The sequence below is a fragment of the Gastrolobium bilobum genome, unplaced genomic scaffold (assembly GCF_033153095.1).
Source record: "Gastrolobium bilobum isolate Gb01-03AN ecotype WA unplaced genomic scaffold, APGP_CSIRO_Gbil_v1 utg21470, whole genome shotgun sequence".
NCBI lineage: Eukaryota > Viridiplantae > Streptophyta > Magnoliopsida > Fabales > Fabaceae > Gastrolobium > Gastrolobium bilobum.
The window spans coordinates 116,385-134,135 of record NW_026896317.1 but is presented as its reverse complement, the minus strand read 5'-3'; the positions used below and the strand labels follow the sequence as shown (position 1 = coordinate 134,135).

At 36.4% G+C, this 17,751-nt stretch overlaps 3 protein-coding genes across 4 annotated transcripts; 1 reads left to right on the top strand and 2 right to left on the bottom strand.

Moving 5' to 3' along the window:
- Window positions 1–341: 341 nt before the first annotated feature.
- On the bottom strand, window positions 342–737 carry LOC133298926 (secreted RxLR effector protein 161-like). The gene has a single exon (XM_061498316.1). The coding sequence runs from the start codon at window positions 735–737 to the stop codon at window positions 342–344; it is 396 nt and encodes a 131-aa protein (XP_061354300.1).
- Window positions 738–11,038: 10,301 nt separating this feature from the next.
- LOC133298925 (uncharacterized) lies at window positions 11,039–12,151 on the bottom strand. Its single transcript, XM_061498314.1, has 3 exons — window positions 11,528–12,151; window positions 11,214–11,432; window positions 11,039–11,128 (listed from the first exon to the last, which is right to left on the bottom strand). The coding sequence occupies exons 1-3, from the start codon at window positions 12,149–12,151 to the stop codon at window positions 11,039–11,041; spliced, it is 933 nt and encodes a 310-aa protein (XP_061354298.1).
- A 2,296-nt stretch (window positions 12,152–14,447) lies between these two features.
- On the top strand, window positions 14,448–16,665 carry LOC133298935 (protein NUCLEAR FUSION DEFECTIVE 4). 2 transcript variants are annotated; one of them, XM_061498325.1, is made up of 3 exons: window positions 14,448–15,448; window positions 15,539–15,812; window positions 16,008–16,665. In XM_061498325.1, the coding sequence occupies exons 1-3, from the start codon at window positions 14,686–14,688 to the stop codon at window positions 16,426–16,428; spliced, it is 1,458 nt and encodes a 485-aa protein (XP_061354309.1). In that variant the 5' UTR covers window positions 14,448–14,685; the 3' UTR covers window positions 16,429–16,665. The 2 variants fall into 2 exon arrangements, with proteins under 2 accessions (XP_061354309.1, XP_061354308.1); XM_061498324.1 differs by having other exon boundaries at window positions 14,448–15,812.
- Window positions 16,666–17,751: the final 1,086 nt, after the last annotated feature.

The window sequence follows — 17,751 nt, the reverse complement described above, 5'->3', positions numbered from 1 at the left end:
AACATCATAGATAGAGTTTCATTAATACAATATCATTCTTACAATGAAAATCACATATGAGAACCAAGTCCCATCTTCTCTACATGATCCTTAAATTTAACTGGTGGCATACCTTTAGTTAAAGGATCAACAATCATTAATTCAGTGCTAATCTGTTCAATAACCATTGATTTATCTTTAACACGTTCTGTTATGGCTAGATATATAATGTCAATATGCTTGCTTCGACTACCACTTTTGTTATTCTTAGCCATAAAAACAGCAGCTGAATTATCACAATATATCTTTAATGACCTAGAAATAGAGTCCATAACTCTAAGACCAGAAATGAAACTCCTCATCTATACACCATGTGAGGTAGCCTCAATACAAGAAACGAACTCAGCCTCCATAGTGGAAGTAGCAGTCAAGGTCTGCTTGACACTTCTCCAAGACACAGCTCCACTGGCTAGCATGAAAATATATCCTGAAGTGGATTTTCTGGAATCAATGCAACCAGCGTAGTCTGAATTTGAGTACCCAATTACTTCCAAGTTGTCAATCCATCTAAACATAAGCATGTAGTTCTTAGTCCCTTGAAGACATCTCATCACTTTCTTTGCAGCTTTCCAATGGTCTAAGCCTGGATTACTTTGATGTCTTCCTAATACTCCAACCGCAAAAGCAATGTCAGGTTTTGCGCAGACTTGAGCATACATTAGGCTTCCAACAACTGAAGCATAAGAAATGTTCTTCATTTGTTCCGCTCAAGATCATTTTTCGGGCACTGGTTTAAATCAAACTTGTCACCCTTCACAATAGGAGCTATACTTGGTGAACAATCACTTATTCTAAATCTTTCCAAAACTTTGTTGATATAGGTCTCTTGAGACAAACCAAGAACACCCTTTATTCTGTCTCTATCTATCTTGATGCCAATAACATAAGAAGCATCACCCATATTTTTCATATCAAAGTTTTTAGAGAGAAATTGTCTCACCTCATATAGTAAACCCTTATCATTGGTTGCAAGTAAAATATCATCCACATACAGAATAAGGAAACAAATTTTGCTCCCACTGACCTTCTAGTATATACATTGATCCATGATGTTCTCTACAAAACCAAATGAAGAGATAACATCATAAAATTTCAAATACCATTGACGGTTGCTTGTTTCAATCTATATATAGATTTCTTAAGCTTGCAAACCAATTGCTCACCATCACTAGAGGAGAATCCTTCAGGTTGTTTCATATAAACCTCTTCCTCTAGATCTCCATTGAGAAAAGCTGTTTTCACATCCATTTGTTGCAACTCTAAGTCAAAATGTGCAACTAATGCTAGAATGAAACGAAGAAAATCTTTCTTAGATACAGGAGAAAATGTCTCCTTGTAGTCGATTCCTTCCTTCTGATTAAATCCCTTGGCTACGAGTCTTGCTTTATATCTCTCAATGTTGCCTAATGAGTCTTTCTTAATTTTGAAGACCCATTTACATCCAATGGCTTTTGCACCATTAGGCAACTGAACAAGGTCCCAAACTCCATTAGTTGCCATAGAATTCAATTCATCTTTCATAGCATTATACCAAAATTCTGATTCTTTACAATTCATGGCTTGTGAAAATGTTTCACGATCATTTTCGACTCCAATATTATAGTCAGCTTCTTGTAAATACACTACAAAGTTACTAGGTATCGCTAATTTTCTTATTCTGATAGATCTTCTTAAAGTTGTTCCGTTGTCTTCTTGAGGAACTTGTTGTTCAACAGGTTGATCAACAATTTCTACTCGTTCCTCATGAACAACTTGATCTACTAGATTATTAGCAGGTTGTGGACATTAAATGACTGGTTGTATAACACCTAATTGATCTGAAGGGGTATTAACAACCAATCTGAAACTTAAAGTGGATGGTTGAGCAACTGAATGATTTTTCTCAGAAACAAAGTCTCTGGATTGATTGCTCCCACTAATCAAGTCATTCTCAAGAAATTTATCATTTCTTGATTCCACAATCCTTGTACTATGAGATGGACAATAAAATCTATATCTCTTAGACCTTTCGGCATATCCAATGAAATACCCACTAATGGTCCTTGGGTCAAGCTTCTTTTCTTATGGGTTATAGATTCAGACTTCAGACGGGCATCCCAAACGCGTACATGTTGCAAACTCGGTTTCCAACCTTTAAATAACTCAAACGGTGTCTTTGGGACAACCTTAGTTGGAACTCGATTTAATATATACACTTTCGTCTTAAGTGCTTCAATCCACAAGGACTTAGGAAGCTTAGAGCAACTGAGCATACTTCGCACCATATCCATTAATGTTCGATTTCTTCTTTATGCTACACCATTCTGGTCTGGAGAACCAGGCATAGTGTATTGGGAAACTATCCCATGCTCTTCAAGAAACTTCACAAACGGACCAGGTGCTTGTCCATCTTCAGTCTATATACCATAATATTCTCCACCTCTATATGATCTCACGATTTTAATTTGCTTACCGCATTGTTTCTCTACTTCTAATTTAAATACCTTAAAGGCATTTAATGCTTCATACTTATTATTAAGCATGTAAAGATACATGTATCGTGAATAATCATCTATGAAATAGATGAAGTATTTCTGACCATATGTGTCCATGTCTGGACAACAAATATCTGTATGTATGATTTCTAACAATTTAGTACTCCTCTTGGAACCTTTTTTAGACTTGTTTGTTTGCTTTCCTTTAATGCAATCTATACAAGTTTCAAAATCAGCAAAATCTAAAGTACTAAGTGCTCCATCATTTACTAATCTTTTAATTCTCTGAATGGAGATATGTCCCAATCTCCGATGCCATAACATAGAGGAATCCTCATTCATAACACATCGTTTCATGCCAACTTTAACATGCATAGCATCATGAGTGGTGTCATTTTGCAAATTAATACAGAAAAGACCATCAGACAATGTACCATTCCCAACAACCTTAGATTTATAAAACAAACTGAAAGATGTTTCATAAAAAGAAAAGGAATATTCATAAGGTACAAGTCTTGAAACTGAAATTAAGTTCTTAGAAAAACTAAGAACATAAAAAGTCATTTGCAAATTCAAAATAAAACCACTATTGAAAATTCCCAATAGATCCAAGATATTTTTGGCTTAATGAGCATCACACAGAGCCGGTTGGATCTTTCCCATTTTTCATATAGATCCACCTCATCTGGCTCACTGTTCTCTGTAATTGCTGGTGGTTCAGCTTTCCTGATAGCATAATCAATATCCATATACCCTAATGTCAATAAAATTCTTTCCTTCCAAATTGGGTAATCATCTCCTTTCAATTCGGGAATTTCAATAGAATTTATAGGTTGTATATCTGCAAAATATGTAACATAAATGCTTATAATTAAAATTTGAGGCAAATAATATATCATGCTTTACCAATGTAAATCATGCTCAAATAATTATGAATTTAGTGACATAAAATTTGCCTATGGGCTAAAATTTTAATTCAATTAAATTCATATAAAACATAATAAAACTACCAAATTATATTTTTCTGATCCCTGTGGGTAAATCAAATAAATATAATTTCATATTTTATCCTAATTAATCATACAAAAAATATAATAGAAATTTCTGTGGGATGATATCTATTATATTATATATGACTAATTATAATTAATATTTTTTACTTTATGTGATCTAGAGGCTCTTAATATATAATTTAAATAATTAAAGTTGTTGTAGCTAAACTTTAATTAATTAAATTATATAGATCACTAAATATTCTTTATTATATTATTAAAATTAATCATGAGCAATAATATTAAATAACAAAATATTCACATTAATCATCTTAATATTACATGTATTAAGTGACTTAAATTAATACATGTAATGACAGATTAACAAATATTCATGTGAATATTTGACATGGAGTTATTATTAGGTTAGTTGGCAAAAGATTATCTATCCAACTAGGTGGTCGTGGGTTCAATACCCTATGATGCCCGGACACGGACACGGACACGGGTCACGGGACACGACACGACACGCCGACACGTTAATTCTAAAAAATGTCATATTTTGACACGTTGGGACACGTTTTGATATTAAATAAATTTTTTATTATATATAATATAATTTATATTTAATATATATAAGAGTCCATAATATAATTTATATTTAATATATATAAGAGTCCATAATAAGTCATATAACCAATCAAATATTTAAATTTCATAACATAAATATAAATATAAGTAATTTTTCGTATTTTGTTAATTTTTAATGTCAAATTTCATAACGGAAAAAAATTAATTTATAAATTATTTCTTTTATATTTAGTTAACAAAATAAAATTAAGATTTAAAAAAAAAATGTGTCTAAACATGTCCCCAAATGTTGACCACGTGTCCGAGCCTGTCGGAGCATGTCTATGTCGAACACGTGTCCGACACGCAAATTTTAAAAAAAATTGCATGTCTAGTGCATATGAGTCAATTCCCATATCGTGCACCTTTTTGCAATAAAGGTCCAATTAATGTAATGGTAAACATGCAGTCCACGGATAGCCCAAATCGGTAAAAAAAATTAAAGCCCATTATTTACGCTGGCAGTAATAAATAGATAATATGTTAAAGTGTTAAATCTATGTGCAGTGGTTCAAGCGGTCAGTTGCTATATTACCACACCACACGGTGGAGTGTTCAAATCCTACCTGCTCAGCTCAGTAAACAAACCATAAAAAAAATAACATTTAATTACTTATCAGGGAAGAGTAGTGATATTAAACAAGTGAAACTTCACACTTTAAGAAACAATTCACTCAACTTCAACCAGTGTCATCGCTTTTATTTTTCGAAGTTCAAACTGATTTCACGGAAAGAAGCAAACATGCAACAGCTAGTCAAATTAAACAAATCTGAAATCCACCAGCGTCATCGCTTTTATTTTTCGAATTTCAAACTGATTTCACGGAAAAAAATTGAAGCAAACATGCAACAGCTAGTCAAATTAAACAAATTTGAAATCCAAATGATCCAAATGAAACGCAACAAAATAAGTGCAGGGAAAGCTCAGCCAGTCAAATTAAACAAATTTGAAATCCAAATGATCCAAATGACACGCAACAAAATAAGTGCAGGGAAAGCTCAGCAAACAACCCATCAAAAAAATAATATTTAAGAAACAATAATCATGGAAGAGTAGTGATATTAAACAAGTGAAACTTCACGCTTTAAGAAACAATTCACTCAACGTCAACCAGTGTCATCTTCAACCTCCTCTAGCCGGTTCTCCACCAAATAAAAGACCCAATGATTTTCCATTCATTTTTGCACAAAAAATTCATAATTTTTACCCAAATATATCAGAAATCTTTTATCCCATATGATTTCCAACTTTACTTTCATTATAAGGCACTCAAACCGTGATTTTAGAAAATAAAAATATTGCAGAGACAATCACACAAAGCAAAGCAGAGATCTCGTACATGCTCTGATACCAAATGTAAGTTCTAACTTATACTGAAATGCAGAATATGATAGTTCATAAATACCTTCCGTCATTGCTTTTCTCTACTATTTTGAATAGTTTCTGCAACTGATACGAAAGTCTTCCCTTGAGTCGTCCAAACTCTTCTCTACAGTCCAGATGGTGGACAACTAACTATGTAGTAGAGTGAGCTCAGTAACTCATGAAGCTGAAGATGCATCCTTTTTATAGACTCCTCCATCATAGAGTCTCTTCAAGTGTGCATTGAAGATAAATTCAGTTGATGTTGATGGCAGACAAGAACTAAATTAATGGTTGATGATTACATATAATTGCAGACCAGATACAAGAATAGTTTAACCACTACAATAAGTAAGCAATAAGTGCACAATGCCAGTAGACCATATACGATTCCATTATCACTAGTGAACAATATAGGTCACACAACTAACCACTAGTACTATTAACCACAAGTACTTCTACTAACATTTTGTGCTTTCTTCTAGATGGGAAATATATTGAGTTTGTAACTTTGAACATTTCGATATTCAGAATGTTCATATACTCAACTCTAATTGATCTGCAATGGAGATCAGAAGCATATTAAATTATAAATCTCATATCCTGGACTTTTATAATTAATACGAAATGTGTGTGGGAGTCTTACATGTGCATCTCCGATCCTCATATAATGAACTATGTTTAAAAATGTTTGGATGGCTAATATAGGTTTAGGCGATTGTTTTAAAAACTGGCTCGGACCGGCCGGGTTGATCCGGGTCTAGGTGACCTGGTGGATTTCTCGGTCCAAGTGATCATTTGAACTGGTTCTGCAATCAATTCGGTTTGGACCGGTGGACCCGGCCGAGATCCAGTGACACAGTTGACCCGAGATAGATCGGTTGACCCTTTTTTTTTTGTAAAACTTTTTTCTTTTGTAAATATTTTTTTTAGTTGCTATGAACTCATGAATTAAATAATGTTCATATTTTGTGGTAAATATGATTAAAAAGTAAGGTGAAAATAAGAAGGTATTTTGGATCAGTGCAGTTCATTTATATAATTTAGTTGTATCTTATAATGATCTAAAGAAGTCAAGTGAGGATAAATATTAATAGTCTCATCTCAACCGTAGAAACTTTTTCCTTAGTGTATATTTCATGCCTACTGTTTGTTTTCATGATTTAGTTTATCTATATTATATCAAGGCACGAAAGGTGCATTTAGTTTACATTGCAATTTTAATCTAATTTTAGGATCTGGTCTAGAGCTAGAAGCCTAGAAGTATATAAAATTTGCTATTATTGAAAACCAATTTATTTTTTGAAGCTCATTGGTAGTTTTCTTATGTGAATTTTTAATATAAGTAATATGTTTATATTTTTTTAATATGTAAACAGTAAATCCGGTTAAACCCGATTGAATCAATGATCCAATAACTCAGTACCTCGATCGAGTCGATGATCGATTGGAATTTTAAAATACTGATTTAGGCTGAAGACAAGAAAAATTAGGATCATAAAAAGATAGACGCACTTTTAGAGAGACACTTTACGCAATATAATTGGGGGAATAATCAAAATAGTTTTATAGTTAATGTGCCATCGAAAAATATCTAAAACATTTTAACGTGTAATTCAATTATTTATCATACATGAAATGAAAAAGGATCATGCCTAGAACACTGTTAGATAAGTATATAACGTAAACTGCCGTCAATTATATATGAAGTAACGCATTGTTGCAATATGCATGTGTGTGGATAAGTTCAAAATTAATTCAGCGGTGTTCAAGTCTTTTTACGTAGATGGTTAGCCTGGAAACGCTTCTAAATTTCAAAGTGGGTCCATGCTTTGTATGGTTAAAAAACAATTTCAAAAAAACAAAATAAAAATCTGTGTGGCCAGCATCAGTGATGACGTCAAAATGATAATATATATAGGTGGGGTTTAATGATAAAGGGCTTGAATAATTTACAAGGTCATAAGTTGAAATTTCATTGCCACAACTGTAAATTAAAAAAAAAAAACTCAACCTGAGATTTTTTTGTTAAATGATGTTTTTTATTTAAATTTTAAAATAAATCAAAAAGTCAATTTGAAAATAAAGTTACTTTAAAAAAAAAACACACCCATATATATACACTTTATAGGAGATATTGAAAATTATTATGAGAGGGTTTTGGTAGACAAGTCCAGTGGTTCCCATTCCTTCCAGATGCTGAAATAAAAAAATTTGAGTCTGGAAATAGATGATCCTCAGCTGAATGAGAGACATGGTTGCTGGTTCCTCTAGTGTCACAAGACATTAGTTGTAGGGTTCTCTTGGTTACTTTGACCTTCCATTACTACCACATTACAAAAAAGAAAAAAAAAAGAAAAGAAAAGAAAAGAAAAGAAAATCTTTAGAGTAAATATCTTTTTTTGTCTCTGACAATTTTTACGAGGCACATTTCAATCCCTAGCAACAAAAAAGGGATAAATTGGTCCCTGAAATAACAAAAAAAGAGTCACGTTGATCCTTCTGTTGACTCCCCCCAAACGGCCCAACTAACGGTGCCCATTCGGCACGTTAGTTTGCTGACGCGGCTTGGACGTGGTACACCGTGGAAGAAGAGACGACGACGTTTTGTGAATGACATGCATCTAAACAGAAAAATTGCTCACAGTGAACCCTAATCACAAAAATCCCCCAAATGTGCAATAATCAACCCTAAACACAAAAATCCCCCAAATTGCTCAAATGAACCCTAAACAGAAGAATCCCCCAAACTATACATCCGAACGTTGATGACTAAAAATCGACGACAATAGAAGACCTCTATCGAATTTGCTGGGGCATAGGAGAAGATGAGTCTTTCTTCTGGCATGGGGAGATCAAGTGGGAGTGCTTCAATAGGAGTTAGATAGGATGGACAAACAAATTAGGAATGTTGGTAGGGTTGCTGGGTCTTAGGTGCTGCTTGTGTATGTGTGATCATCATGTGTATGTTTGTTGTTAGTGTTGTAACAATCAAAACAAGTGACCCCAATGTATTTTTCTTTCAATGAAGTGTAATGAGTACTCAGTAATCTTGTTATCCAAATTAATGAAGAAGGATGTATTATATGGCCTATTTTGTGTTGGTTCGAATCTGTCTACATCATACATATCTGGATTAATAATAAAGAAGCTTTCAATGTATTCCTTTATATCTGATAGCATCATATATATGTGCATCCAATGCCAACATCATATATATGGAATGAATGTGCCAGTTTGCTGCATTGTATCACAAACCACAATGTGATGAGAAATGTATCCCTAAATCCAGAAATTGCTGTAACAGAATAACCAAAAGGGACATATTGGACCCTGACAATTCATATCGGGGACCAAATTGGACCCTGACAATTGATATCGGGGCCCTAATTGGTCCCTGAAACTTGAAAAATGGGCATGACCTGTTTATTGCTAAAAGGTATTGCCTGTAACACAGCACATTGCAGCAATGGAATGCACATATTGCAGCAAAATGTGGACCACATATGTTACTGAAACCAGCAAACACCAACCATAAGCATTTCGAAGATTCATTGTAATTCATGACATAGCACTTAATCACACCCTTTATCCACAAATGTATACAGAGACATATTGCAGCAAAAAAAACAAGTGACCAAGGTTAATATATGTAACTCATGAAATGACCAACCACATTGCAACAAACACATATGTAACTTCAAACCAGCAAACACCAACTACAAGCAGTTATAGTTATCAAACAAAGGTAAGAAATCAATTGACAAAGTTTCTATGTAGACATTTACAATCCTTCAAAAAGTTTCCACAATAAGGTTGCATAATTACAGGCCTGCCTATACAAAAAACCATCCTTCAAACTTTTTCCACAAATGTTTTTTTTTATTCACAATAAACCCACACAGAGACATATTGGGAATAAAAAAACAGGTACTTCACCTAAAGGCCTTAAATACCAAAATATATGGGGTTACAACTGAACTTGCATACAATTCAAAAAATGGAAACTTTTAGCAGTGTTGCCTATACAAAAAACACTGAACCCCTATACAAAAAACACTGGACCTACAACTAGAGACAGCAAAACGGGCTCGGCTCGGCGGGCCAACCCGCCCAACCTGCCAAACGGGGCGGGGCGGGCTGAGTTTTTCAACCCATCTCAAAAACGGGGCGGGGCAGGCTCATTTTTTGGCGGGTTGATAGTGGGCATAGGCGGGCCGAGGCGGGTCAGTGTAAAATAGGCTCGTGCTGGCGGGCCAACCCTCCCAACCTGCCAAACGGGGCGGGGCGAGCTGAGTTTTTTAGCCCACTTTCAAAAGTGGGGCGGGGTGGGCTGACTCATTTTTTGGCGGGTTGATGGTGGGGCGGGACAGGCCGCCCACTTTGCCACCTCTACCTACAACTGATCAACTTCATTCAAGCTGACCTTGGTGGCCTAAACCCAGGTATGGTCATAAAGGCCATTAGCCTGCTCCTTGTGCCACTGCTTGTTGCATTGACAGTTTCAGTTGAAATTGTTCTGGTGGTGGAAGGGCAGTAGGTGGTGGGCTGTTGCCCTTTTTGGATTCCTCAGCTGCCTGGGATTGTCTTGATATCACAGAAGGTCCTCCTTGACTCAGAGGGAGCTCCTCTTCAGGTTTTGATGGTATGTTGACATTAACTGGATTTGAAGGAGGTGCTGCTCTCTTCCCTTTCTTGCTTGCAGCTGGTCCCTTACAAGTCTTTGCATAGTGACCAGGCTGTCCACATTTAGCACACTTTGCAGCATATGTCCTTTTTAACTTTTTTGTTTTGCTGTCATGCTCCTCACTTTGATCTTTCTTTCTATGTTTTTTGGGACGACCAATTGGCCTTTTGAGTGGTGGAGGAATGGGTTTAGGCTCAGTTGATGCAGACCAATACTGATAAGAGTTGACAGGGTTCAAGGTGTGTGCATATGTGGCATGCAAAGCATCCACTGTCAGCCATTGATGGACATAAAGCTCTGCTAGTTCATTCTTGTGACATATTGCAACGATTGCATGCTCACATGGCAATCCAGTGAGCTGCCACACATTACATGCACAAGTCTTATAGGTTAAATTGACTCCAACCCTTTCACCCTTGCCAGTCACTTCGTATAGATCTTGCTCCAAATTCCCTGTCCATGTTGGGGTCCAGGAATTGCTTAACACCTTCAAGAGATCCAGCTTCTTCTGTTGGGCTGGGGCAATTTTACCCCTAACTGTTCCAAGAATTCTTTGATAGGAAGCCATCCTCCTCATGATATAGCATCTAAGCTCTTCACATAGACTGATTATGGGCTTGGACCTGTATCCTACAATTTTTGCATTCCACACCTTAGCCATGTTGTTAGTTATGTTATCACATTTGGGCCAGTGACTAAAATAGGCTTTGACCCAGCATGAAGGGTCAATCTTGTGAAGGTATGCCCAAGCATCTTCATTCAAGTCTTTCAATTTCTGCATTGTTCTTTGGAATTGGGGCACAGTAGTGCATTGAGCAGCCTCCCATACTATTCCCCTAATGGCCTTGTCCTTTCATTGCTTAATGAAATTCTTCCAGACTTGCTGCACACAAAACCTGTGATGGGCCCCATGCATGACTTCATGCAATGCTGGTATCAAACCCTGCATTAATACATGAATCATCAACAAGAATCAGTACAAATGGCTATTTCACAAACGAGAAGAAACAACCAAAAAATAAACATACCTTTTGCTGATCAGAAATGAAGTTCCACCCATGTACTACATGGCTGCCAATGTCCTCTTGTAACAAATTCAGAAACCACTTCCAATTTTCTTTGGTCTCACTGTCAACCACTGCAAAAGCAATGACATAAAAGCTCTTGTTTGCATCCTCTCCCACTGCACTCAAGAGCTGTCCCCCATAGTAGCCTTTAAGAAACAACCATCCAGCCCAATCAATGGCCTACAACCAGCTTTGAATCCTTTCTTACAAGCATCAAGACATATGTACAGTTTAGAAAAAATAGGTGGGCTATTAGGCACTGCCTGTGGTATTACTTGCATCTGGCAAGTGGAGCCAGGATTGCTCCTCAAAAGCTCACCCAGGTAGTCCCTTAACTTGCCATACTGTTCCTTCTCATTTCCTTCTATTCTGCCCTTGGCTTTACGCAGTGCCTTGGTCACTTTCTTCAGATGCACATGGACCTTGTACTCCTCTTTTAAATGCTCATAAGCTTCTGCCCTTGTCATGTTGGGCTGTGTGACCAGCCTTTTCTCCAACTTTTTTGCAACCCAATCTCTGCTGGCCCTTTTATTTTTGAAAATTCTACAACAAGAATGGTTATCATTTAATGTCTTCACTTGGAAACTATTGGATTTGTTGTTCCAGGCACAATAAATCATCCACTCACAGTCTTCATTTGAGCATTTGGCCCTTGCTCTTACCTTGTCATTCTTAATCCACGTAAATTGCCTCCCAAGACTTATATTGTAGTCTTTCACACCATGTTTAAAGTGCTCTAAACTGACAAACTCCATTCCAAGCTCGAGCTGTACATGATCAAAAGAATTATCCTCATTAAACTTCGGAAACACATCCCTTTCAACCTCCTCATCCCCACTTGAAGGAGGAGTCTTCAATTCTTCAGAATTGTAACCATAGCCCTGCTCTTCAAATGACATATTCTGCTCATCCTCTTCCAAGTTTTCTTCCCTGTCACTCTTCTTAACTGTATTTTTTTTTCTTCTTTCCTTTCACCTTTTTTTTCAATGACATAAGTGGCTCATCCTCACTTGGATCCAGTTCATCCTCTGTTTTGTCATCAACACCCGGTGGAGAAGGCTTGTAAGGCTCATCTTCTACATTGTCATATGAATCACTTGACCGTCCATTGCCCTCTCCCTCTTCATATTCATCAGCAGAAGTCATATGGAAGTCACACGAACTCCCAATTGAATCACCTAAGACCCCCTCCTCATAAGCACTTTGAGGTACAAACCCATCACTCCCTTCTACAGGCCCAGCCAAAATCTCAGGAACAACAATGCAACCATCAAAATATATGTCTATTTTGTTCCCATTACTTAAGGCAGCCTTGACCATTTGCAAAACATCAGAATCCTTTTCAAGAAGATGCAACCCAACCTCTAAATCACTCTCACCAGGCTTCAACCACCACATCTGCCTACATTTGTGGTAACCATACCCCTTGAACAGAGCTTCAAGGTCACGAAGGTTTACATAGTCTGCATCCATTTCAGGTAAATCATCCACTCTCTCATTCACATAATTCAGCTTCCCTTCACCATTCCTAACCAACACACCCCCATGATGATATCTCATGACTATATATTCATCCATCTGCATAGAAAACAGAACTGCAATCAGTTTTTATACGACCAATAATATTATTTCACAGTATCATATAACCAATCATGTATTATCAAAATTACAATAATACCAGTCGAATATTTTTTATCATAGGCTCCATTGGTAAAAACTTGGGTCCACTAATCACTACACATAGTAATTTAAAAATCGACAAGGGGACCACATGCAACAAGTACCAAAAATAAAATACCAAAGGGGACCATAATATAAAACCCTAACAATCTCTTTCCCTAAACCGCACATGGGGGACCACATTAAACAAAAAGACAATGACCAAAAAGGGTAGAGGAACCACAGATAATAAAGAAATGATTTCTCCCACGTACCTTGAAGGAATGTCACCACACTCACAACCGTTTTAACGATCTTCAACAAAAACCACCAGATGGTTGCAACTGCGGACGAGACGTGCACCAACAAACCACCGTTCCACACCAACCTTGACCGAAAACGAAGCTCACGAGCAGAGGAAATGGTGGGTATGGACAGGTAACTTGTTGTCTGAGTGTGTGAAGTGAGTCAACACCAAGGTTGAAGAAGTCTCCTTTAACCAAATGATGTCGTCCGCTTGTAGTTACATATGAGGGCCTTAGCATATAATACAACGACGTCGTTCCTTTGTCCTCCACGTGGCCGTGACGTTAGTGACTCAGCTAACTAATGGTCCAGCTGTGCTCCGTCAAGTGGGTCGTCACATGTCAACTAACAGAAGGACAAGCGTGACTCTTTTTTTCAAAAATTAGGAACTAAAATGAGCCTTTTTTATTGTCGGGTACTAAAATGTGACTCGTAAAAATTGCCAAGGACGAAAAAGGGTATTTACTCAAATCTTTATACCATCTGCAACGAAATCATATATGAAAAGGGAGAGAAAAACATACAATAGATTATACACTACTTAACTAAAAACCAAAAAATTGTCAAGGCAAGAACTTTCTCACTACCAATAGAAGAGAAGCACAGAAAAGAAAAAGGGTATTAAGCAATGTAACAAGATTGAGATTTTTTGGCAGCCAAAGCGATAGTTTTAATTAAAAAAAGGGGAGGGGGCGGCGGCGGCATATTGCAGATATAATGAAAGGAAGAAAGAGGGAGAGTGAGTAATCGGGACTTAAGAATATTTAAGAAAGAGGGAGAGTGAATAAAAAAGTCAAATTCAAATATTCTTAGATATTGAAAAAAAAAATTTGAATACAATAAACCGCCTCTTTGCAATTATGTAAGGGTAAGACTGCGTACAAAAATTTCCTCCACCCCACACTCGCTAATCGATTTAATGGAGAGTGATTTTTTTGGTTTTTTTTTTTTCAAATTTGTATATTGAATATATTCGTATTTGTATCGAGTCGTCTCAACTAGAATTGACACCTTCAGGGCAACTAAGAGGATTGTAGAGCAAGACTAACGTAAGAGGAGAGATTAATGAATTGATCTATGCGCACATGCACTTTGTCACCTAGCCGCCGCAAGTGCTCAGAACCAGTTCCCACTTAATAAAATTTCACCATCTCACGCTTGAGGCCAAATTAAGTTGCCTAGTTATGTGATTTCCTCACAAAATCTTAACTATCAATAAATGCACCTGAATTCATATATAGCACAGATGTCTTTTCCTCTCACACACAATCTTTTCAAGCAAAGGTGGTGGTGGCTAGAAAACCACATTTTACATGTACAGCCACATCATTCCATTTAACCCGGAGGCATTTCACACCTTAAGCTTCAAGCCCTTCCTCCTTTTTTTTCTCCATATAAGCCCTCACACCCCATCTCCTCTTGTGAGTTAAGAAGTGCAATTCAAATTTTCTCACTAGCTTCTTTCATCATGCCTTCAACTGCTTTTCAATGGCTAAGCCTTATAGGTAGCATTTGGCTACAAGCCATAAATGGAACAAACACCAATTTCCCTGCTTACTCCTCTCAGCTGAAGCAACTCCTTTCCATGTCCCAAGTGCAGCTCAATAACCTTGCTTTTGCTTCTGATGCAGGCAAACTTTTTGGCTGTTTTTCAGGCATGGCAGCTGTTTACCTCCCCCTTTGGCTTGTCCTCATGATAGGTTCAACTCTGGGGTTAATTGGTTATGGAGTGCAATATCTCTTCATAACAAACCAAATTTCCTCTTTGTCCTATTGGCATGTTTTCTTTCTAACTGTTCTAGCAGGGAATAGTATTTGTTGGATTAACACTGTCTGCTATGTTGTCACAATAAGGAACTTCTCATCTGATCGCCAAGTTGCTGTGGGATTAACAACTAGTTACCAAGGATTAAGTGCAAAGATTTACACCAGCATTGTTGATGCTGTTTCTGAACACAAAAAAGCTAGAACCTTTCTCTTTTTAAACTCAATCTTACCTGTGATAGTTGGCCTAATAGCAGCTCCTTTAGTCAGAGAAATAGAAGTCTCAAGGCCTAAACATATGGGTGTAGGATTTGTTGTTATGTTTGTTATTACAATTGCCACTGGAATATATGCTGTGATGACCAGCTTGCAATTTGTATCTAACAAAATATCTCCACTGGGTAACCTTGTTGGTATTATAGTGTCCCTTTTCCTCCCTCTGCTAGTTTCAGTTTCTGTGAAGATCAGTGAACTAGTGGGGTCGTGGCAGACAAATAGAGAAAGACTGAGAGTCTACCATTTTACAGTAGAGGAGAGCACTGATAAAGAGAGAACAGAGAATGAGATGAAAGAGGGTGAAGATAGCAGAGAAGTTCAAGAGGTTGGCATTAGAGAAGAAATAGGAGTGATGTTGATGCTGCAAAGAATAGATTTCTGGTTATATTTCTTTGTGTATTTATTTGGTGCCACACTGGGTTTAGTATTTCTTAATAACTTGGGACAAATAGCTGAATCCAGGGGTTACTCCGATACTTCATCGTTGGTGTCTTTGTCTTCCTCTTTTGGGTTCTTTGGACGTCTCATGCCATCTATTATGGACTACTTTTACCGGTAACTTACACATTCTCTACCTTCCTCTTCCTATCTATCTAACACCAACCAATATCGGTGCATTTATATTGTCATATAATTCCAATAATTACTATAAATGTGTTAGTTGACAGACAGAGAATATTAAATTATGTGTCTCCTCTCTTTTATTGAGAATTTGACATGGCTCCAACTAACTACTTGGTATGTATGCAGGGGAAAGTGTAAAATATCAAGACCAGCTTCTATGGTGGCATTGATGGCTCCAACAGCAGGCGCATTCTTCTTACTTCTCAATAAAACTCACGTTGCACTCTATATTAGCACTGCAATAATTGGAGTTTGTACTGGAGCAATCACTTCAATTTCTGTTTCCACCACCACCGAACTATTTGGACCCAAGAATTTCTCCGTGAACCATAATGTGGTGGTGGCCAACATTCCAATAGGCTCCTTTCTGTTTGGCTACTTGGCTGCCCTTATTTACCGTAAGGAAGGTCATGGACATGGGAAATGCATGGGCATGGAATGCTACAAAAACACTTTCATCATCTGGGGTTCCCTTTGTTTCTTTGGCACTTTCTTGGCTTTGATTCTACATGCTAGGACTCGCAAGTTTTACTCACAAAAACAGTAGAGTAACATTTTATTTTACCATTTCATGAATGTATATGTTTTTGATAGAATCGAACCTATAATTAACTTCTATACTAATCTCATGATGTATCTTTATTACTTTGAGCTATGTTCAAATGAAGGCCTATAAGTGTATTAGAAAAGTAGGTAGAGCATTTCACTGGTTATATAATGAAACTATAGGCAAAAAGAGAAGCATATATGTCACAAGTGTACAAGTGGCTCTCGAGTCTCGCCTCTCGGTAATTAAATAATTGTATAAATTCTTAGTTATGAAGTGTTGTCATGGATTTGTGGTTCTATGCCTTAAATTGCAAATTCGTTTAAAGAATTCTTTTCAGCTTATATATATATATATATATATATATATATATATATATATATATATAAATAAGATAGGATCCTTTGTCATCAATGTCAAATTTAAAATTTGACACCTCATCTAGCCGTTAGATAAAAAAGATCAATGTTGTCATATGATTACAAATCAGAGTCGTCGTTCTTTTTTTGACACCTCATCTGAAATGCATTATATATATAAATGGGTCTACATCGTCTTCATTAATTATAATCAGCTGTCGTTCTTAATCAGTCTAATAACAAAGCCTCCATATGTAGGCATAGATGACCAAGTTATGCTTAGATATATACGTCTCCATTAATTAATTATAATCAGCTGTCGTTCTTAATCAGTCTAATAACAAAGCCTCCATATGTAAGCATAGAGGACCAAGTTATGCTGAGATATATATATATATATATATATATATATATAGCTAGGTAAGAATTAATGGAAGAAAACGAAGAGATGTTGACATCCACGCACCACCCTTTGTGGTGGGTTTCAAAGATTTAGCACCATCCAAGGAAGAGTTTGGGTTGCAACTTCCAACTTCCACGCCATATTCATGGATTGAGTTTGAATCACATACCATAGCACAAAAGGGATGAATGTAGCGGATTCCAGAAAAGAAGAGACCCAAGTGAAACAAACAAACGTGAAACAAGGATAATTAACGAGGGATGTGGAGAGTTTCTTGCATGTAGACATGTAGTTAATTAGTACATGAGACATCAAAAGGTTTTTTTCAGCAGGAAGTTTTTGTTACGTATGTTGAATATTGCCTTTTTTTGTTTTGTTTGAGATAAGTTAGATTTGTAATATTTTCCTAATCGTTCTCATTTGATATTTTATTACCAATTATTTAATTTTAATCTAGCAATAATAAATATTTGTAAGAGCTTATAAGGAAAAACATTTAGAAGTATAATCTCCGTCATTTTGTTTTCCCAAATATTTGCATAATCAAAATATTTGAGAACA

Bases quoted from the DNA above. Each gene is read 5' to 3' on its own strand.
- LOC133298935 (XM_061498324.1), top strand. From the start codon at position 14,686: ATGCCTTCAACTGCTTTTCAATGGCTAAGCCTTATAGGTAGCATTTGG. The intron at 15,813-16,007 runs GTAACTTACACA...GTATGTATGCAG, and splicing joins ATTATGGACTACTTTTACCG to GGGAAAGTGTAAAATATCAA.
- LOC133298926 (XM_061498316.1), bottom strand. From the start codon at position 737: ATGAAGAACATTTCTTATGCTTCAGTTGTTGGAAGCCTAATGTATGCT.
- LOC133298925 (XM_061498314.1), bottom strand. From the start codon at position 12,151: ATGTCATTTGAAGAGCAGGGCTATGGTTACAATTCTGAAGAATTGAAG. The intron at 11,433-11,527 runs GTAATACCACAG...AGCTGGTTGTAG, and splicing joins GCTCCACTTGCCAGATGCAA to GCCATTGATTGGGCTGGATG. The intron at 11,129-11,213 runs GTATGTTTATTT...GTATTAATGCAG, and splicing joins TCATTTCTGATCAGCAAAAG to GGTTTGATACCAGCATTGCA.